This window comes from Bubalus kerabau, chromosome 8 (genome assembly GCF_029407905.1).
Source record: "Bubalus kerabau isolate K-KA32 ecotype Philippines breed swamp buffalo chromosome 8, PCC_UOA_SB_1v2, whole genome shotgun sequence".
In the NCBI taxonomy this organism is placed as follows: domain Eukaryota; kingdom Metazoa; phylum Chordata; class Mammalia; order Artiodactyla; family Bovidae; genus Bubalus; species Bubalus kerabau.
This window is the reverse complement of record NC_073631.1, coordinates 116,355,498-116,378,428: the sequence shown is the minus strand read 5'-3', so window position 1 is coordinate 116,378,428 and position 22,931 is coordinate 116,355,498. Positions and strand designations below refer to the sequence as shown.

General features: G+C 43.6%; 1 protein-coding gene and 1 pseudogene across 1 annotated transcript; one reads left to right on the top strand and one right to left on the bottom strand.

Moving 5' to 3' along the window:
- The first annotated feature begins 1,405 nt into the window (after window positions 1–1,405).
- On the top strand, window positions 1,406–3,172 carry LOC129658464 (GTPase IMAP family member 5-like). The gene is made up of 2 exons (XM_055589420.1): window positions 1,406–1,415; window positions 2,289–3,172. The coding sequence occupies exons 1-2, from the start codon at window positions 1,406–1,408 to the stop codon at window positions 3,170–3,172; spliced, it is 894 nt and encodes a 297-aa protein (XP_055445395.1).
- An 11,191-nt stretch (window positions 3,173–14,363) lies between these two features.
- Window positions 14,364–15,247, bottom strand: LOC129658758 (GTPase IMAP family member 7-like; annotated as a pseudogene).
- Window positions 15,248–22,931: the final 7,684 nt, after the last annotated feature.

Genomic DNA, 22,931 nt, shown 5'->3' with positions numbered 1-22,931 from the left:
AGGGAGAATGAGACTCAGGGTTGGGGGAGTCCAAAAGTAAATAAATGAAACTATATGTGTAAAGTTTTAACTTTCTCAATCAAACTGAACAGCAGTAATAAAAATGCCAAAATACTGAGATTTGTTCATTGCACATTGTGGAATTTGTTTCATTACTCAGTGTATTTATTTCTCTTCTTAAAATATTTATTTCATAACTGCATAATCTTTAAAACTGAATAAATAAAATATAGGCTCAGTGATGGTGGTTTAGTTGCTAAGTTGTGTCCAACTTTTGTGACCCCATGGACTATAGCCTGCCAGGCTTCTCTGCCCATGGGATTCTCCAGGCAAGAATACTGGAGTGGGTAACCATTCCCTTCTCCAGGGGATCTTCCCAACCCAGGAATCGAACCCAGTTCTCCTGCATTGCAAGCCCATTCTTTACCAACTGAACTATGAGGGCAGCCCATAGGCTCAGAGTTCATCTTAATTATAATTGCAGAGTGCATGCTTGCCTTTTCCAATGTGTGCTTACCTTTTCTAGCACCAAGAATGACGCAATAGTATGCCTCATCTGAATGAAACATTTATCTCTATGGTTTTGCCAATTTCTGCTTATGTCTACTGGGATTTTTCTTAAGTTGTTATTGGGAGACCCACAAGGAAAGACATTTGATTTAAAACAGATCAGGAAAGGACTTTATCCTGAATTTGTCCCAAATGTTGCTGCTGTCCCTCAGTCAAGGCACCAGTTTCTCTTCCCCCAGTTGCTCAGAGGGAAGGAGGTGGTGACCACGTTCGGGCCTCTTCCCCTTCTCCTTCTCATGTGCATCCTCAAAGGAGCCCTGGACCCCAATTCCACATTCCCACTGGAAGGTGCATTGTACTTTCCCCTTTACCACTGGGATGTCCATCTGATACAAAGAGTTTCTGGGACTGGAAATGCCCAGTACTTCAAACAAACCACTATTCATTTACAGTAAGGCAACTTTTATTCTCTAGTCTAGCAAGTTTGTTTTGATTCCAATAATAACAACAAATAATTTTAAAGTCTTGCTTCTTATTCCATATAAGAAGGCTTTCTTTATTTCATGCCTTTTCAGTTTGAAGGGAGATAATCAACTGATATGTATTCAAACATTTCTTGCTTTCCTGCAGAATGAGGAAGAAAACAAGAGTTCACTGTGTTAACATAACCTAGCATCACCTGGCTTGCTTAAAGTTCTATATGGATATTTGAAAATAAAACGTGTTAGAAAATTAGCAATGGAAATGGCTCATCTAAGGATAATTGTTCTCGGCTGTCTGAATTGGAGGTGTTCTCAGGTCTATACCAACTCCTATAAGGACACTTGCTTTTATTCCTTCCCTCTTTTTATTCTAGAAGTGAATGGAAGCACTGCAGAGGAGCAGATATGGAACCATGGCTGAAGGTAAGAAACCCTCCAAATTCTCAAGCACTCTGGACACCAGGAGACAGTTACTGTCTTCCCTCCTCCACTCCCTGACCTCAAAAACTGAGACAGAAGAGAAACCCAGTTACTTTAAACTGCAGGAGAAAAAGGCAGCTATCACGTTCTTTATCTTCCCTACTGTCATCACACCCTACACACCCGAGTATGACACTCTGACCCGTGTGGTGAGGTATGGGAAATGTGGAAACAAAACTTCAAGTCAGAAGTCTGTGGATTTGGAACCAAATTGTGAAAATGATATCTTCCCCCTGACTGTGCTCAGCTGAAAAGAGGAAAAGTTCTGCATAGAGATTTAGTAATCATGTTTGAAAAATAAAATTTCAGAATACTTAAGTAAGGGAAGAACCGACACAGAGTAAAAGGAACAAAATAACAGATTTTAGGAGCCTAGAATGAACCTAATTCACGTGGGCTCATTAGAACTCCAGAAGTCCTTGGATTCTCATTCTTCATCTCTTGAAAATTTTCGCTCTTGGCACAGTGTCACCCTTGCCAACTTTTGTTGTTGTCTGTTGTTGTTTAGTCACTATGTCATGTCCAACTCTTTGCAACCCCATGGACAGCAGCCTACCAGGCTCCTCTGTCCATGGGCTTTTCCTGGCAAGAATACTGCAGCAGCTTGCCATGTCCTCCTCCAGGGAATCCTCCCAACCCAGAGATCAAACCTGTGTTCCATGTCTCTGGCATTGGCAGGCGGGTTCTTTCCCACTAGCACCACCTGGGAAGCCCATCATCAACTATACTCCAAGATAAAATAAAAACTTTTTAAAAAGAATCACAAACTTAGTAAAACCGGAAAAATTCTTCTTCTTCTTTTTTTTTTTTTAACAGGCGGGATAGAACATCAGGGCTTTGAACCCTCCTCCTCCTTGAGGATCATCCTGGTAGGCAAAACAGGCAGTGGGAAAAGTGCCACCGGGAACAGCATCCTCTCCCAGCCCATGTTTGAGTCCAAGCTGGGGGCCCAGTCGGTGACCAGGAAGTGTCAGAGGGCAACAGGCACGTGGAATGGGAGGAGCATCCTGGTGGTGGACACGCCCCCCATCTTTGAGTCCAGGGCCCAAGATCAAGAGGTGTATGAGAATATCGGAGCCTGTTACCTGCTGTCGGTGCCAGGGCCCCACGTGCTGCTGCTGGTGACCCAGTTGGGGCGCTTCACCGAGCAGGATGCAGTGGCCGTGACCAGGGTGAAGGAGGTCTTTGGGGCAGGAGCTGAGAGATACATGGTCATCCTCTTCACCCACAAGGAGGACTTGGCGGGCAGATCCTTGGATGAGTACGTGGCAAACACAGACAACCTTAGGCTGAGGAGCCTGGTCCGAAAGTGTGGGCGGAGGTACTGCGCCTTCAACAACAGGGCCTCCGGGGATGAGCAGAGAGGGCAGCTGGCCCAGCTGATGGCTGTGATCGAGGGGCTGGAGCGGGAGCACCAGGGCGCCTTCCTCACCAACGAGCTCTTCTTTGATGCACAGATGCTCCAGCAGATGAGGGGTGGCGCCCATGGAGAAGGTCAGAGGCGCTACCTGGACAAGGTACGGCTGCAGGTTGCAAAGCAAAAGCAAGAGCTGAAAGAGGCTGAGAGAAACTGTGCCTTCAAGGCGCTCCTCCGACACAAAGCCTGGATCGTTTCTCATGCCAAAATATTTGTTCTTGTCCTATGCCTTTGGATTTTTCTTGCCATTGTAATTAGCTTGTATAGTACGCATCAACGTTGAGCATTTTCAGATGACAGCTGTCCTTGGCTTCCATTTTTTCAGTCGGCATACCTGTCTGTGTTGATCAGAAACTTTATTTGCTTTTTACATAATTTCATTTTCAATTTTGCTTCCTTGCATCAGACACACCATCCCTTTTATTTGGTTCCTTTTTAGGAATAAAATCCAAAAGGAAAAAAATTTTCCACTTTCTGTTGTGTTAAAAACGGTGAAGGTGGAAACTTCCCTGGCAGTCCAGTGGCTAAGATTGTGTTTTCAATGCAAAGGGTGCAGGTTCAATCCCTGGCTGAGAAACTAAGATCCCATATGCTGTGCAGCCAAAAATTAAATCAAATAAATAAATTTAAGAGCAAAATCTTTTCAAAAAAATGGTGAAGACAAATAATAAACTAACTGCACACCATCAAGAAATATTGTGGAGCTTGCGGAGAGGAAAGTGAGTGGACTGACATGCTGTGTGAGCGAGCGTCTCACCAGGGACCCCCTTTTTACAGTTGGAATTCCTTATTTTATTCAGAAACATACTCTGACTTCCTTGTAGGTTTAAAAAAAAATAGTAATAATAAGACACCGCACAAAAGAGAAAGACTAGGGTGTTCTGGGATATCTCTGGGGTGTGAAGAGGCTGGGGGAGAAAGGAGGAAGGCCCTAGAGACGGGGTGGGGAGGAAGATCTCTGCATAGTCAGCCACTGGGAAATTAAAGAATCTTAATCCTTAGAGCAGGGCTAGACAAGAGCCAGATGGTGAGTGTAGGAATTCAGGCTTAGCCGGCCATCTGGTCTCCTTCAACATTCAACCATCTCCTTGTAGCATGAAAGCCACCCTGGAGAAGAAAGAAGTGACCTGCAAGACTGCATTCCCTACAAGTTTATGAAATTTGAATTGCATGGACTTTTCATATGTGATGATGAAACATTATGCTTCTCTTGATTTTTTGACCCGTTGTTGTTGTTCAGTCGCTCAGTCCTGTCTGGCTATTTGCAACCGCATGGACTGCAGCACACCAGGTTTCCCTGTCATTCACCATCTCCAGGAGCTTGCTCAAACTCATGTCCATTGAGTTGGTGATGCCATCCAACCATCTCATTCTCTGTCATCCCTGAATCCTCCTGCCTTCAATCTTTCCCAGCAAAGATTTTTTGAAAGATTTTTTCAGTCTCTTCTAATGAGTCAGCTCTTAGGTGGCCAAAGTATTAGAGCTTCAGCTTCAGAATCAGTCCTTCCAAAGAATATTCAGGACTGCTTTCCTTTAGGATTGACTGGTTTGATCTCCTTGCAATCCAAGGGACTCTCAAGAGTCTTCTCCAACACCACAGTTCAAAAGTATCAATTCTTTGGCGCTCAGCCTTGTTTATACTCCAACTCTCATATCAACACATGACTACTGGAAAAACCATAGCTTTGACCTTTGTCATCAAAGTAATATCTCTGCTTTTTAATACACTGTCTAGGATTGTCATAACTTTTATTCCAAGGAGCAAGCGTCTTTTAATTTCATGGCTACAGTCACCATCTACAGTGACTTTGGAGCCCAAGAAAAGAAAATCTCTCATTGTTATCATTGTTTCCCCATCTTTTTGCCATGGAGTGATGGTACCAGATGCCATGATCTTTGTTTTTTGAATGTTGAGTTTTAAGCTAGCTTTTTAACTCTCCTCTGTCACCTTCATCAGGAGGCTCTTTAGTTCCTCTTCACTTTCTGACATAAGGGTGGTGTCATCTGCATATCTGAGGTTATTGGTATTTCTCCCAGCAATCTTGATTGCAGTTTGTGCTTCATCCAGCCTGGCACTTTGCATGATGTTCACCACATATACATTAAATAAGCATGGTAACAATTAACAGCCTTGATGTACTCCTTTCCCAATTTGAAACCAGTCCATTGTTCCCTGTCCAGTTCTGAATGTTGCTTCTTGACCTGCATACAGGTTTCTCAGGAGGCAGGTAAGGTGGTCTGGTATTCCCATCTGTTTAAGAATGTTCCACAGTTTGCTGTGATCCACACAGTCAAAGGCTTTAATGTAGTCAATGAAGCAGAAGTAGATGTTTTTCTGGAATTCTCTTGCTTCTTCTATGATTCAAAAATGTAAAAACGCTCCTCAGTTCACAGAACTGGCCTCAGCCTGGATTTGCTCTGCAGGCTGTCGTTTGCCCACCCTCGTCTTAGAGGAGGTTTTCCATCATGGGTTGAGCTTGGATGTAGTGGAACATCTTGAACCCCAAGGTCAGCACAATCATGTGTGATACCTGTAGAAATTTGGGGAAAGGGTGGCATTTCACATTTCAGTGGTAGAAAAGAGAAGCGGGAAGACACTGGGGTGAAGTCTGAGTGGTGGTCACCAAGTCAGTGAAAAGAGGAAATCAGATGAGGAAGGGTCTGGGTGACCCCTTCCCAACTTCTCCTTCTGTGGAATAGCTTTCCATCCCTTCATACCCTGTAGGGGAGACCCACGGTTGCACAGGCATTCTGTGACTGGGTGGGTAAGTGATGAACTCTCTGTGATGCCCAACTCATTGTCCATGTCCCCACTGGTGATAAAAGGTGTGGTTTATCTCAACAGTGCTATCCCACAGCTGATTCCAGTCTTGTGCAAAGAGTGTTATGTGTGAGCTCCTCAAACCCTTGAAACACCAAGCAACTCGAAGTTCTCAGACCAAGGACCTCCTCCTCAGTGCGGTCTTCCCAAACTGTCTGACCCAAGTTGGCCTATCTCTTCCTTGACTTCATCCAGTCCTGCTCCACCCACACGTAGCTGAGTGCCCAGTGTCGGGGTCTCTGCTGGTTACCAGGGATCTGAGAGAAGTAAAGCCAAAGGCACCTGTGCAGTAGAGGGAGGAAGGCATATAAAAACGAGGGTGAGCCGGAAGTGAGCGTCCACACAGGGAAGCAAGAGTAGCCCTCCCTGGTCATGACTAGAGATAGCCCGGGCAGCAACGAAAACCCAGTGCAGCCAATGAATAAATTAAACTAAAAATGGGTGTGAGAGAAATTTGTCCATGGTGGGATGTCAACCAGAAGGAGAGTACAGGCTTGGGGGGCAGAGGTGCCCTGGCCAGGGTGGGGCTGGGCCTCCTAGAAACGTGCCAGCCCCTCCTTCCAGGACTGACTTCAGGCAGAGGGAGCAGGCAAGCCATTCAGAATCACAGTAATCCAAGGCTGTGCCCCAACTGGTAATGCTGGGTCAGGCAGGAGATTGAGAATCACTGAATGAGGCAGGGAGGGACCTGCCTCATTCAGTTGGGTTCAAGGCTGGGTTCAAGGGCTTTCTCCCCGAAGTTTTTAAGCAGCTTAGAAATTTCAGGAAGATCATGCTGCAGCAGTGTGGCAGTTGGACTAAATAAGTGTGAGCCTGGGAACATGGCATCACATTCAGAATAAAAGAATTCCATCTCAGCCATCCGTTGGGGCCTGAGCTGTAACAGGAGGTCTGGGGATGGAGAGGACATGGCAGGAATGGGGACACCGATGGGGTGAATTGACACAGAGTGGCACTGATATCAAGGTCGGGAGGGAGCCAGCTTTCTTTTGGCCTCCTGGGGACCCTGGCTCCCCCCACTGCCTGGGCCCTCAGAGGAGACTGGGCTGAGCAGAGGAAGGCAGAGACTTCACATCTGGTGGAGTCGACCTTGAAGCCCTCTGGGCTGGGCAGTCTCCTCCTCCCTCCAGGGAAGGCCCTGGACCAGGGAAACTCACTAAAGAAAGTATTCGGGATCAGGGCTGTGGGAGGATGGCTTCCCTCCAGGGATGCAGATGGTCAGTTCACAGGCCTCCCCGCAATGAGAAAGCGTCTCTCGCCCCACGAGCAGAATTTCTCAGTGAGCCAGATGGCATTCCACCTTTGTTGACTTTCTAGGGGAGTAAAGCTGGATGGAGAACCCAGGAATATTTTACAGTAGAGGAGACAGGGTCGTGCTCCACCTTGGATGTTTGCCAAAGTAATTCCTTTGAAAGTGTTCAAATATGAGCTCTGATTCTCCCTCAAAGTGTTACAGAAAGGGGATACCTTCCAGGGCCCGAAAGGGGGCTCTTGTCTAACACTCGGAAATGAATCGTCTGAGGAGACACAGGAACTGATAAAGCAAGAGACTATTGGGAAGGCACCACCACCACCCCCCCCCCCCGCCCCCGAGGGGAGAGCAGTAGGGTAAGGGAATCCAGGACAACTGCTCTGCCATGTGGCTCGAAGTCTCAGGTTTCATGGTGATGGGATTAGTTTCCCGGTTGTCTTTGGCCAATCATTCTGGTTCAGGGTCCTTCCTGGTGGTGCATGCATTGCTTGGTCAAGATGGATGCAGCGAGAAGGATTCTCGGATGTGGTAGAACATGTGGCTTCTCCTTTTGACCTTTCCCAAACTCTTCCGGTTGGTGGTGGCTTATTAGTTTGTGCTCCTTACCAGGACTTTCTATGATAAAATAACTCAAGCAAGTGGTTACTGCAGTGCCTGGCCAGGGTGGGCAGTTTCAGTCAGTGTGCAGTCAGGCAGTTTGACCCTAACCAAAGGGTGAAAGGAGCACAAAAAAGACTCGCCCAGGGGCCATCCCATTTCCTCTGCTTCTCCCTTTGTCATTGTCAGGATAGTTCAGCTCCACGGATTTTTCACGTTCTTCAAGATTCCAGGGAAGCCCCTTCAGGATTCAGTGGATGTTGACTCTCTAAGCAGGAGCTTTGGCTGTACACAGAGGTCCTTCCTGATACTAGGAAAAGAGAAGTTCGTTTGCTTGTTTATTCTTTGCATCTTTGAAAGTTCACAACTTGAATATTTCCATGTAGGGGACGTACTGTATTTGTTACGCTGGTCTGTGGTCAGTGATCTTAGATGTTGCTACTAGGACTTGCTGAAGCCTCAGATGATGATTAGCACTTTTCAGCAATAAAGTATTTTTAAAGTTATGTACATTTTTTTTTTTTAGGGGGCTTCCCTAGTGGCTCAGTGGTAAAGAATCCACCTGCCAGTGCAGGAGATACAGGATCGATCCCTGGATGGGGAAGATCTCCAGGAGGAAAATATGACAACCCACTCCAGTATTCTTGCCTTGGAAATCTCAGGGACAGGGGAGCCTGAGGGCTACGGTCCATGGGGCCACAAAAGAGTTGGAGAGGACTTAGGGACTGAACAACAACAACAACAAAGGAAAGGAAGAAACTAGATCTCTCTCTCCACAAGATGAGGAAACAGCAACCAGGAAGTGGGTTCTCCCCAGACACCAAATCCCCCACATTTTGATCTTGGACCTCCCAGCCTCCAGAGCAGTGAGAAATAAATATTTCTTGATTGCCACCTAGTCTCTGCTATTTGTTTTAGCAACCTTAACTGACAAAAGGAGTAATCAATGCCTCTTGAGGAGGAAGATAAGAAAAGATAAAAAGGAAAAGGCCTAGAAGGACTAGCACCCCTGGATCAATTCAGCTATCACACCCTTTATTCCCACCACAGGCCTGGGCTCAGAGTAGATATTCTTACATAGAGAACAAAGGGAGCTCACACAGGGCTGGTGGAATAAATCATCCCAGATGGCCAAAGTCTTTAGGATCAGTCCTTTGGGGTTATTGGATTTTTCCAACCTTTCCAGAACCTTCTTCCTATTCTGCCTCCACCAGAAGCCTCTTTGATGCTCAGAACTTCCTACAACCACTGAATTAACTGTTTGTCCCATGCTTTCAACTCCTCCCATCCCTGACTGGTCTCTGTTTTACAAGATGGCAGAGTTTTATCTGAAAAAAAATTTACCCTCAGTAAGGAAAGCATGACAGCAAATAGTCTAGTAAGCTCTATATCCTGGGGAAAAGCATTTGTCTTCAGATGACTCTGGTCTTGTATCTTTCACTGTATGTGGGAAACAGCTGACTGCTCAGGGGTGCGCACCTGGGCCGTTCCAAGAATCAGCCTCATGGGACACTAGGTGGAAGCACCGTGAACCAGCATCCACCTCCAACTGCTGAGTGATTTCAGGGGCTCTGGCTTTACTTTCAGCCAGAAGAGAAACTAAGATCTTTTTTTGAAAAAAGGAGCAAACTGAGGCCCAGAAATCTTAGATGGCATGCACAAAGCACCCCCGCTATGCAGGACCTACAGTTCAGTTCAGTCGTTCAGTCATGTCCGACTCTTTGCGACCCCATGAATCGCAGCATGCCAGGCTTCCTTGTCCATCACCAACTCCCGGAGTTCACTCAGACTCATGTCCATCGAGTCAGTGATGCCATCCAGCCATCTCATTCTCTGTCGTCCCCTTCTCCTCCTGCCCCCAATCCCTCCCAGCATCAGAGTCTTTTCCAATGAGTCAACTCTTTGCATGAGGTGGCCAAAGTTCTGGAGTTTCAGCTTTAGCATCATTTCTTCCAAAGAACATCCAGGACTGATCTCCTTCAGAATGGACTGGTTGGATCTCCTTGCAGTCCATGGGACTCTCAAGAGTCTTCTCCAACACCACAGTTCAAAAGCATCAATTCTTCAGCACTCAGCCTTCTTCACAGTCCAACTCTGACATCCATACATGACCACAGGAAAAACAATAGCCTTGACTAGATGAACCTTTGTTGGCAAAGTAATGTCTCTGCTTTTCAACATGCTATCTAGGTTGGACATAACTTTCCTTCCAAGGAGTAAGCGTCTTTTAATTTCATGGGTGCAATCACCATCTGCAGTGATTTTGGAGCCCCAAAAAATAAAGTCTGACACTGTTTCCACTGTTTCCCCATCTATTTCCCATGAAGTGATGGGACCAGATGCCATGATTTTCGTTTTCTGAATGTTGAGCTTTAAGCCAACTTTTTCACTCTCCACTTTCACTTTCATCAAGAGGCTTTTTAGTTCTTCTTCACTTTCTGCCATAAGGGTGGTGTCATCTGCATATCTGAGGTTATTGATATTTCTCCTGGCAATCTTGATTCCCGCTTGTGTTTCTTGCAGCCCAGCGTTTCTCATGATATACTCTGTATATAAGTTAAATAAGCAGAGTGACAATATACAGCTTTGACATACTCCTTTTCCTATTTGGAACCGGTCTATTGTTCCATGTCCAGTTCTAACTGTTGCTTCCTGACCTGCATCTAGGTTTCTCAAGAGACAGGTCAGGTGGTCTGGTATTCCCATCTCTTTCAGAATTTTCCACAGTTTATTGTGATCCATACAGTCAAAGGCTTTGGCATAGTCAATCAAGCAGAAATAGGTGTTTTTCTGGAACTCTTTTGCTTTTTCCATGATCCAGCAGTTGTTGGCAATTTGATCCCTGGTTCTTCTGCCTTTTCTAAAGCCAGGTTGAGCATCTGGAAGTTCACGGTTCATGTATTGCTGAAGCCTGGCTTGGAGAATTTTGAGCATTACTTTACTAGCGTGTGAGATGAGTGCAATTGTGCAGTAGTTTGAGCATTCTTTGGCATTGCCTTTCTTTGGGATTGGAATGAAAACTGACCTTTTCCAGTCCTGTGGCCACTGTTGAGTTTTCCAAATGTGCTGGCATATTGAGTGCAGCACTTTCACAGCATCATCTTTCAGGATTTGGAATAGATCCACTGGAATTCCATCACCTTCACTAGCTTTGACCTACAGCCACAGTCTAAGTCTTTGAATTCATTCTCCTTCTGTTCCTCCATGCATCTCTTCATCCCAACACACCCACTCAAGGATAGGTTGTGGGAAATGGGGAAATGAAACCATAAGTCTTTGATAGGAAGAAATCTGAATTACAAAACACAATTTCCTCCCCTTGTTTGTGTTCAATCTTAAAGGAAAAAGGAAATAATAAATATTATTGGTACATGAGTGTTTAAATCTCCAACTTTAACTGTGGACTTGTCTATTTTTCCCCATTTATTTCTGTCTGTTTTTACTTCTTGAATTTTGAAGTTCTCTGGGATTTTTCTGAATCTCAGTTACATATGAGGAGCATCGCATTCAACATTACTGTGTTTTGTTGATGAATTAGGCTTTTTACCAAGATGAAGTGTCCTCCTTTAGCCCTGAGATAGAGATAGTATTGTCCTGAAACCGCTGATATTATAGCCACTGTAGGTTTCATATTCTTAATCTATGCATCATATATCTTTTTCATCTCTTCTACTTTCACCTCTCGGTGTCTTGATATTTACGGTGAGATTTCCTTAGACAGTTTGCGGGTAGGTCTTGCTTTTTTACCCCATCTGTCTTATACTTGAAGAGTTGAGATAACTTGCATCTAATATGATTATTGATATAGTTGTGTTTAAATTCATCATCTTGCTATTTCCTTCTTTATGTTTATCCCACCTGTCTTTTTTTTTCTTTTTCTCTGCTTTTTTTTTATGATGAATTTTTAAGTTTTCATTTTATTTCCACTATTGCTTTGTTAGCTATACCTGACTTTATTTTCTTAGTGATTGCTCCACAATTTACAATCAGTTCACTTCAGTCACTCAGTCGTGTTCGACTCTTTGCAACCCCAGGGACTACAGCATGCTAGGCCTCCCTGTCCATCACCAACTCCCAGAGTTTGCTTAAACTCATGCCCATTGAGGTGATGCCATCCAACCATCTCATCCTCTGTCGTCCCCTTCTCCTCTCACCTTCAATCTTTCCCTGCATCATGGTCTTTTCAGATGAGTCAGCTCTTTGAACCAGGTGGCCAAAGTATTGGAGTTTCAGCTGCAGCATCAGTCCTTCTAATGAACATTCAGGACTGATTTCCTTTAGGATGGACTGGTTGGATCTCCTTGCAGTTCAAGGGACTCTCAAGAATATGCACATTTAATTTCTCATCCTCTCTTCAGAGAGGGTTATATCACTTTACATATACTGGAAGTTCTTTAGAACACTATCTTTTATTTCCTCCCTCCCATCTTCTGCATTTTTTATATTATACCTTTTACATTTAAGTGAAATACAAACAGGCTTCCCTGTTGACTCAGTGGTAAAAAATCCACCTGCCAATGCAGGAGACTAGGGTTCAATCCCTGGGTCAGGAAGATCCTCTGGAGAAAAAAAAATGGCAACCCACTCCAGTATTCTTGCCTAGGAAATCCCATGGACAGAGAAGCCTGGCAGGCTACAGTCCATGGGGTCACAAAAGTGTCAGGCATGACTTAGTGACTAAAGAACAACATAATATAAACTCAGTAATATATTCTTCTAGCTTTGTCTTTAAAAGCCAACTATCTTTAGGAAAAATTTAGATGGTGAAAATAATCTTTCTTAATTTATCCAGTTATTTGCTATTGTCTGTCATTCTTTTGTGTCGATCCCACTTGTCATCCACTTCCACTTTCCATTGACCCATCTATGGATCAGTCCAGAGCAGCCTGTTGCTCAGTGTCTGGAAACAGTCCTCTTACACAGGCATACCTCAGAAACATTGTCGATTTGGTTCCAGATCACTGAAACCAAGTTAATATCACACCAAGTTTTTAGCTTCCCAGTGAACATAAAAGCTATGTTCACACTACACTGTAGTCTATTAAGCATACAATAGCATTTTGTGTAAAAAACAATGTACATACCTGAATTTAAAATCACTGACAACCATCATCTAAGCCTTTGGTGAGTCATAATCTTTTTGCTGGTGGAGAGTCTTGCCTCAGTGTTGAGGACTGCTGACTAATCAAGGTGAAGTTGGTGGCTGCTTAAGGCTGGTGTGGCTGGGGCAATTCCTTAAGATAAGACAGAAATGGAGTTTGTCACACCAATTAACTCTTCCTTTCATAAATGATTTCTCTGTAACATGCACTGCTATTTCTCAGCATTTTACCCACTGTAGAGCTTCTTTCAGAATTGGAATAAATTTTCTCAAACTCTGCTGCTGCTTTATCAATTGTTGTTATTGTTCAGTCACTAAGTTGTGTCTGACTCTTTGAGACCACATGGACTGCAGCACTCTGGGCTTCCCTGTCCTTCACTATCTCCCAGAGTTTGCTCAAACTCATTTCCATTGAGTCGGTGATGTCATCCACCATCTCATCCTCTGTCTCTCCCTTTTCCTCCTGCCTTCAATCTTCCCCAGCATCAGGGTCTTTTCCAATGAGTCAACTCTTCGCATCAGGCAGCCAAAGTACTGTAACTTCAGCTACAGCATGTGCTGTGATTAGTCACTCAGTTGTGTCCAACTCTTTGGGACCCCATGGACTATAGTCTGCCAGGCTCCTCTGTCTATGGGGATTCTCAAGACAAGAATACTGGAGTGGGTTGCCATGCCCTCCTCCAGGGGATCTTCCCAACCCAGGGATCAGAGCCAGGTCTCCTGCACTGCAGGCGGATTCTTTAATGTCTGAGCCACTAGGGAAGCTGAAGAATACTGGGGTGGGTAGCCTATCCCTTCTCCAGGAGAACTTCCCAACCCAGGAATCAAACCAGGGTCTCCTGCATTGCAGGTGGATTCTTTACCAGCTAAGCTACCAGGGAAGTCATCAGTTCTTCCAAAGAATATTCAGGATTGATTTCCTTTAAAATTGACTGGTTTGCTCTCCTTGCTGTCAAAGGGACTCTCAAGAGTCTTCTGCAGCACCACAGTTCCAAAGCATCAATGGTTCGGTGCTAAGCTTTCTTTTACATGACTACTGGAAAAACCATAGCTTTGACTATACGGAGTTTTGTTGGCAAAGTGATGTCTCTGCTTTTTTAATATGCTGTCTAGGTTTGTCATTGCTTTTCTTCCAAGGAGCAAGCATCTTTTAATTACATGTGTTGAGTCCCTTAAAATCACCTATGAGGACTAGAATCAGCTTCTTTCAAACTCCTGTTAATGTTGATATTTTGACCTCTTCCTGTGAATCATGAATATTCTTAATGGCATCTAGGTTGATGAGGCCTTTCCAGTCACAAAGTCCATTCAATTTCAAGGTAGGGGACATAGACCCATAACTCAGTGGAGAGAGTAAGGTTAGACTGTAAGAAGAAATCAGAAATAAGATATGGTTTTAACCATTTTAGGAAATACAAAGTATCATATCAACAAGAAAGGGATTCCCTGGTGGCTCAGATGGTAAAGAGTCTGCCTGCAATGTGGGAGACCCAAGTTCCATCCCTGGGTTGGGAAGATTCCCCTGGAGAAGGTAAGGGCAACCCACTCCAGTATTTCTGCCTGGAAAATCCCATGGACAGAGGAGCCTGGCAGGCTATAATACATAGGGTTGAAAAGAGATGGACACGACTGAGTGACTTCACTTTTACTTTCATATTAACAAGCTATAGTAAATTGAGAAGTAAAAATAAAATTACAGTACATTACTTCCACAACATTTGCCATATTTTTGAAAGCATGTTTTTAATCTTGTCGAAAACGGCTTGCAATATACTCTTCTCAGCTTCTTCCCTTACATTTATCATTTGTTCATTATACTCATCTGTTATTGATTTTATTTTTTTCATCTTTTCTTCTGATGGATTTTGGGCATATTCCACTTCTACTTGTTCAATTTGCTTGTTAAATGTATCAGCATAGCTTTTCATCAAGTATTCCTCCTGCTGTCTCAGCTTTTGGTCTATTTCCTTGTAAATGGGGTCAGAAAAGTAAGCCCCTTGGTTGTTCTGCACCATCTTGTCTATCAGCTCCACCAGCTCCTGCACCTGAGCTTCCTTCTCAGCCTGCTCTGTGTTTTTGCTGTTACCGAAAGCACAGCAGCGGTCTCCACACTCCTGCAGGAGGCTTTGTAGGTTTCCATCCGAACCCTCCAGAAAATTGCTCAGGCTCTGGTTCTCCAGCTCCTCTTTGCAAGTGAATAAGATGATCATATACTTCATGGCTGCTTTCCCAAACAGATTCTTGCCAACGCCACGGTTTGCTGCTCTTCCTGTGTGTGGTGGCCCAACCTCAGGACCAAGACGATGGCATGAGGGCCGGGACAGGAGGCGAGGACACATCGCCTGATTTCCCTGCAGGTGGTGTTCAGGCTCTCTTTGGTGGCGAAGAGCCCTGGGGTGTCAACAACAAGAAGCTCTCTCCCCTTCCATTTCCGGGATGCTTTCTGACAAGTTTTGGTAACAGCTTCGGCAGCAATCTTAGACTCGAATACTTTTTCCCCAAGGATGGTGTTTGCAGTCGCACTTTTCCCACTTCCGGTCTTCCCTACCAGCACTATCCTCAGAGCGTTGTTAGGGGTGGCAGCCATGTTAACATCAAGAGGCTCTGGGGTACCCAGACTCCACCTTAAGAAAAGGAAGGAGAGGGGAAAAGAGTGAATTTAGGCAAGTAGGAACCATTCTCAAGTCTTTTTTTAACTTCCTTTGCCTCCCTGAACGGAGAAGGCAATGGCATCCCACTCCAGTACTCTTGCCTGGAGAATCCCAGGGATGGGGGAGCCTGGTGGGCTGCCGTCTATGGGGTCGCACAGAGTCGGACACGACTGAAGCGACTTAGCAGCAGCAGCAGCAGCAGCCTCCCTGAAATTTGTAATATTCTATTATCCACATTGTTTGCAAAAGATACAGAAAAATTAAACAGTTTAATTGCTGTGGATAAAACAGCAAAGTAGTTCCAGTATCCCCACAAAGGAGTATCAGGTCTGTTGCCAAGCCCAAGCTGTTCTGCTCACCGCACAACAGGCCAATAAATCCGGATACGAGTTGTTGGGGCAAGGAATGAAGACTTTAATCAGAAGGCCAGTAGACCGAGGGGATGGCAATCTAGCGTCTCTAAAAACCCTCTCATCTCACTCAGCATTCAGGGTCCTTTTATATACAATAGAGAGGGGGAAGGGACTCTCAGTGGCCTCACCAATGGCAGAAGGAGGTTGTTAACTGGTCGCTGGTTACTAGTTGCTCACGTGCTTGGGAGGAGGGGCCCACTCGGATGCCTGACCAATGGCTGAATAGGCCTGTTAAACTGGTCTCTGTCTGAATGAAGTGTGCATGGGGAGCCAGGGAGGGAAAGCCCCTTATGACTTACCATCACAGTTTCTATAATTAAAGCAGTATGATGTTGGTCCCTGAATAGAGAGAACAGCAAAGCAAAAACAGAAAATTTGGAAACAGACCAAAATAACCACATTGTATTTATTCATATTCAATTCATTTACATTATGCAACATTTATATTCAATAAAGTAGCATCTCACATCAAGAGGAAGAAAGATAGACTAATAAGCAAAATGGAGACAATCATATACAAAAAGATAAAACTGTATCCATTTCCTGATGCCTTTCAAACTCCAAATAGGGTGGAATTTCCAATGTTGAAAATTCCGTATAAATAATAGAAGAAACATGGATAAATCTTTGTAACTTAGAGGTCAGGAAAATATTTCTAAAATTTGAAATAGAGTAAGGAAAGAGACAGGCTTCCCTGGTGATTCAGTCGGTGAAGAATCTGCCAGCAATGCAAGAGACCTGGGGTTCAATCCCTGGGTCAGGAATATCCCCCGGAGAAGGAAATGGCAACCCACTTCAGTATTCTTGCCTGGGAAACCCAATGGAGAGAGGAGCCTTGTGGACTACAGTCCATGAGGTCACAAAAGAGTCAGACAACTTAGCTACTAAACCGCCACAAGGAAAGAGACTCCTAAATTTGGTTATATAAAAATCAAAAAGATAATGTGGGAGAATAATGCCACCATACACAAACTAAAACACAATTGTCAAACTAGGGGAAATTTTTTCCTGGTTATATAAAAGAGGGGTCATTTCACTTTTATACAAAGAATAGCTGTACAGATGGCCAATAAGCACATGAAAAGATGCTCAGTATCATTAACTATTCAAGAAATGCAAATGAAAACTATAATGATGTATCAACTCACAGTAATGATTTGATGGCCATGATCAAAAAATCTACAATAAATGCTGGAGAGAGTGTGGAGAAAAGGGAACCCTCTTACACTGTTGGTGGGAACGTGAATTGGTAAAGCCTCTATGGAGAACAGTCTGGAAGATCCTCAAAAAATTAAAAATAGAGTTGCCATATGATCCAACAATCCCACTCCTGGGCATATATCCAGACAAAATTCTAATTTGAAAAGATGCATGCACCTCTATGTTCATAGCTGCTGCTGCTGCTAAGTCGCTTCAGTCATGTCTGACTCTGTGTGACCCCATGGACAGCAGCTCACCAGGCTCCTCTGTCCCTGGCATTCTCCAGGCAAGAATACCAGAGCGGGTTGACATTTCCTTCTCCAATGCGTGCACGCATGCTAAGTCGCTTCAGTCGTATCCAACTCTGTGCGACCCTATGGACAGCAGCCCACCAGGCTCCTCTGTCCACAGGATTCTCTAGGCAAGAATTCTGGAGTGGGTTGCCATTTCCTTCTCCTCTATGTACATCAGTTCAGTTCAGTTCAGTTCAGTCACTCAGTCGTGTCCGACTCTTCGCGACCCCATGAATTGCAGCATGCCAGGCCTCCCTGTCCATCACCAACTCCCAGAGTTCACTCAAACTTATGTCCATTGAGTCGGTGATGCCATCCAGCCAGCTCATCCTCTGTCGTCCCTTTCTCCTCCTGCCCCCAATCCCTCCCAGCATCAGAGTCTTTTCCAATGAGTCAACTCTTTGCATGAGGTGGCCAAAGTATTGGAGTTTCAGCTTTATAGCAGTTCTGTTATAATTGCCAAGACACAGAAACAAACTAAATGTCCATTGACAGATAAATGCATAAAGAAGATGCTGTTCATATATACAATGGGATATTACTCAGCCATAAAAGAGAATGAAATGCCATTTGCAACTACATGTATGAACTGAGGTGTTGTCATATTGAGGGAAGTTAGAGAAAAACAAATATTACATGATATCATTTGTATGTGGAATCAAAAATAAATCAAGTAAACTTACTTACAAAACAGAAACAGACTAACTGACACAGAAAATAAACTTATGACTACCAAAGGGGAAAATCAGGAAAGAGGGATAAATTAGGTGTATGGGGTTTATGGATACATAGTAGCTGTTCAGTCCTTCAGTCCTGTCAGATTCTTTCTGGCCCTAGGGCCTGCAGCATGCCAGGCTTCCCTGTCCTTCACCATCTCCCAAAGCTTGCTCAAACTCATGTCCATTGAGTCCGTGATGTCATTCAGCTATCTCGACCTCTGTTGTCCCCTTCTCCTCTTGCCTTCTATCTTTTCCAGCATCAGGGTCTTTTCCAATGAGTCAGCTCTTCCATCAGGTGCCCAAAGTATTGGAGCTTTAGCTTCAGCATCAGTCCTTCCAGTGAATATTCAGGGTTGATTTCCTTCGGGATTGACTGGTTTGACTTCCTTGCAGTCCAAGGGACTCTCAAGACTTTTCTCCAACACCACAGTTCAAAAGCATCAATTCTTTGGTGCTCACCTTTCTTTATGGTCCAATTCTCACATCCATAAATGATTACTGGAAAAATCATAGCTTTGACTATACAAACCTTTGTCAGCAAAGTAATATCTCTGCTTTTTAATATGCTATCTAGGTTGCTCATAGCTCTTCTTCCAAGGAGCAAGCATCTTTTAATTTCATGACTGCAGTCACCATCTGCAGTGATTTTGGAGCCCAAGAAAATAATGTCTGTCACTGTTTCCATTGTTTCCCCATCTATTTGCCATGAAGTGATGGGACTGGATGCCATTATCTTCATTTTTTGAATGTTGAGTTTTAATCCAGCTTTTTCACTGTCCTCTTTCACCTTCATCAAGAGGCTCTAGAGTTCCTCTGCACTTTCTGCCATAAGGGTGGTGTCATCTGCATATCTGTTATTGATATTTCTCCCAGCAATCTTGATTCCAGCTTGTGCTTCACCCAGCCCGGCATTTTGCTTGATGTACTCTGCATATAAGTTAAATAAGCAGGGTGACAATATTAACCTTGACATACTCCTTTCTCAATTTTGAACCGGTCTGTTTACATGTCCGGGTCTAACTGTTGCTTCTTGACCTGCATACAGATTTCTAAGGAGGTAGGTAAGCTAGTCTGGTATTCCCATCTCTTGAAGAATTTTCCACAGTTTGTTGTGATCCATACCATCAAAAGCTTTAGCATAGTCAATGAAGCAGAAGTAGATGTTTTTCTGGAATCCTCTTGCTTTTTCTTTGATCCAATGGATATTGGCAATTTGATCTCTGGTTCCTCTGCCTTTTCTGAATTCAGCTTGTACATCTGGACATTTTTGGTTCATGTACTGATGATGCCTAGCTTGGAGGATTTAGAGCATTACCTTGCTAGCATATGAAATGCATGCAGTTGTGCAGTAGTTTGAACATTCTTTGCCATTACCCTTATTTGGTATTGGAATGAAAGCTGACCTTTTGTTATATATAGTGGTATGTTACATATACATATAAATTACTTATACATACCACAATATATAACATACATTAGCAACAAGAATTTACTGTATAGTGGAAAGGAACTATATTCAATATCTTGTATTAACCTATAATGGAAAAAATCAGAATATATATATACACACATGCACATATACATTATATATATTATATACATATATATATGGGCTTCACCAATGACTTAGCAGTAAAGAATCTGCCTGCAATGCAGGAGACACAGGAGACGCAGGTTTGATCCCTGGGTTAGGAAGATCACCTTGAGGAAGGCATGGCGACCCACTCCAGTATTCTTGCCTGGAGAATTCCATGGACAGAGGAGACAGGAGGGTCACAGTTCATGGGGTCGCAGAGAGTTGGATATGACTGAAGCGACTGAGCATGCATACACACATGGACACGTGTATGTATAAAACTGAATGGCTTGGCTATAATTATAATAAATCAACTATATTTCAATAAAAATATTTTAGCAAACAAACAATATCTAAAAGTAGAGAAAGAAAAGACCAACAACCTGATAGAAAGTGGAGTAAGAGATAAGAATAAACAGTCCAAATAAAAATGTAAATATCCTTTGAATATGTAAAAAGACATCAACATCCACTCGTAATAGAGAAAAACATATCAAAACATAGAAAAACTAAAGTTAATTATTCAATATTGCACTAGGATACTATTTCTCACCTACAGGTTTGAAAAAACCCAGAAATTAGTTGGCATAATCTGTTGATAAAAGGTATAGGGGAGGGACTCCCTGGTGACCCAGTGGTTAAGAATCCACCTTGCAATGCAGGGGATGTGAGTTCAATCCCTGGTCAGGGAACTAAGATACTACATGCCACAGAGCAACTAATCCCTCCACAACTGGAGAGTCCGTGTGTCACAGTGAAAGATCCCACACGAGGCAAGGAAGATTTTGCATGCTGCAACTAAGACGCAATGCAGCCAAATAGATAAATACATGTTTTTTAATAAATAAAAGATGTAGGGGAAACAGATCTTCTCCTGCATGGCTGTTGGGAATAAAAGAACAGTTTAAAACAACTAGAGGAGAAGTTAGCAAGGTCTTGTATATGTGCATTTACATATGCATTTACCCTTTTATTATCAATCTCAATTTTAGGATTTATTCCAAAGGTACCCAACAAGAATATGGAAGAAAATTATGCAGAAAGCTCTGTGTGTGTGTGCACACATGTGTGTGTGTGTGTGTGCTCAGTCATGTCCAACTCTTTGTGACCCTATGGACTGTAGCCTCCCAAGCTCCTCTCTCCTTGGGATTTTCCCAGCAAGAATACTGCAATGGGTTGCCATTTCCAAGGGATCTTCATGACCCAGGGATTGAACCCACGTCTCCTATCCTCTGCATTAGCAGGCAGATTCTTTACCATTGGGCCACCTGGGAAGCCCACAGAAGTCTGTTAATTGTGCCACTATTTGAATCTCAGAACACCAAAAACCTATCAAATGCCCATCATTAGGGTAGGGACCCAGTTGAATTAACTAAGGTATATTCACACAGTGAAGCACTGGTCAACTGTAGAAAAAATGAGGTATATCTTTATATCCTAGTATGGAGACATCTCCAGGATATAGCATTAAGCAGAAAGAGCAAAGAAGAAAATAATGTACAGTTTAATAGCATTTCTCTAACCAGGAGGAATATGATCTACATATATAAATGTGTAATACATATATTTTTCATTCATCAGTAAAAACAATGGCCGAATAATCTGAAAGCTAAACAAACAAAAAAGTTACTTATATGGGTATGGGACAAAGAGGAGGGAGAGGACAGGGACAGAAACTGGGAATCAGACTTGTTTGGATATACTTATATTTCATTGATTTGATCTTAAAACCATATAAATAGTTTACATAATCATACAGCAAAAATTATATTTAAAATCCTAGTAAAAATCAAAAGCAAATGTAACAAACAGGCCTAATTGTATTTTGTGTGATGAATGAACCATACAAAAAATTGTTCCAAGAGACTTGATAACGCAGTCATTTCTCTGTCCATCTCCAGAGGGATGTACTTTAAGTCCCCCGAAACCTTGCCCCAAAATGTCTGCAAAGAATTTTCAGGAATCTTATTCTTCATTGTGTGTATGTGCATGTAAGTGTGTTTGTATAGTTTTGAAGTCCATTGGAAAGACATCAAAACAATGATAAGCCCAGTAGAAATGAGTACCCTTAGTGCCAGACTGCAGTCTTCAAATGCCCATTTCCTGCCAAAAAATTAGTTGGTTTACACATTCTGCAATATGAGCTTCCCTGGTGGCTCAACAGTAAAGAATCTGCCTGCAATGCTGGAGACATGGGTTTGATCCCTGGGTCAGGAAGATCCCCTGGAGAAATCAGCAACCCACTCCAGTATTCTTGCCTGGGAAATCCCATGAACAGAGAAGCCTGGCGGGCTATAGTTCATGGGGTCGTAAAGAGTTAGACACAACTCAGTGACTAAACAACAGCTGTAGTGCAATATAAAATAACAATTAAAAAAAAAAGATTTAGACTGAGTGGTCTCTAAATTGCCTTCCAACTCTAAAGACCTTGGGGACACATTTCCTACTAAAAGAAATGTCTGGGTTATCAAGTGTACTCAATGTCTATCCCAACAACAACTGGATGGAAGGTGCAATATTCAGCAAAATGTTGTCATGTTAAAATGAGACGCATGGACAATGTGTTAACAGACATTCTTAGTCCTCTCCCTACCGCCACCTCCCCCGCTCTGGCAGCATCCTCCTGACTTGTTTGCACAGCACCTGGTCCCTTCTCAGGCCAGAATCCACATCCTCCCCAGACTCCCCTACCCTACTGTCCCTACAGCTCTGTCTCTCTGGGATCTGTTCTCAGCCAGGCTCACCTGATTTAAGGACTTGATGAGCTGTCTGGTTTCCTCCAGAGAAGCTGTTTGAGCCCCTGTGTTTGCTCTAACTGCTGCACCTCTGAGACCTCGGAGCCAGGAAGCAGATTGGGTGGGGGCAGTGAAAAAAGTGTTTTGTTTTTAAAAAGACAGAAGTGTTGCCCCATAATTTGATGGGTGGTTCAGTTTTGCCTGGTGGCTCAGATGGTAAAGTGTCTGCCTACAGTGCGGGAGACCTGAGTTCGATTCCTGCGTCAGGAAGCTCCTCTGAAGAAGGAAATGGCAACCCACTCCAGTACTCTTGCCTGGAAAATCCCATGGATGGAGGAGCATGGTAGGCTACAGCCCATGGTGTTGCAAAGGGTCGGATACGACTCAGTGACTTCACTTCAGTTTTGCCAAGTTGAAAGCTTTTTCTCCATGTGCCTGCTATGACACCAGAATTTTGAAAATTTTACTTGTTGTTTGGGGTTATAGTAAAGTGAAGTGAAAGTGAAAGTCACTCAGTCATGTCTGATTCTGTGACCCCATGGTCTATACAGCCCATGGAATTCTCCAGGCCAGAATACTGGAGTGGGTAGACTTTCCCCTTCTCCAGGGGATCTTCCCAACCCAGGGATCAAACCAGGGTCTCTTGCATTGCAGGCAGATTCTTTACCAACTGAGCTATCAGGG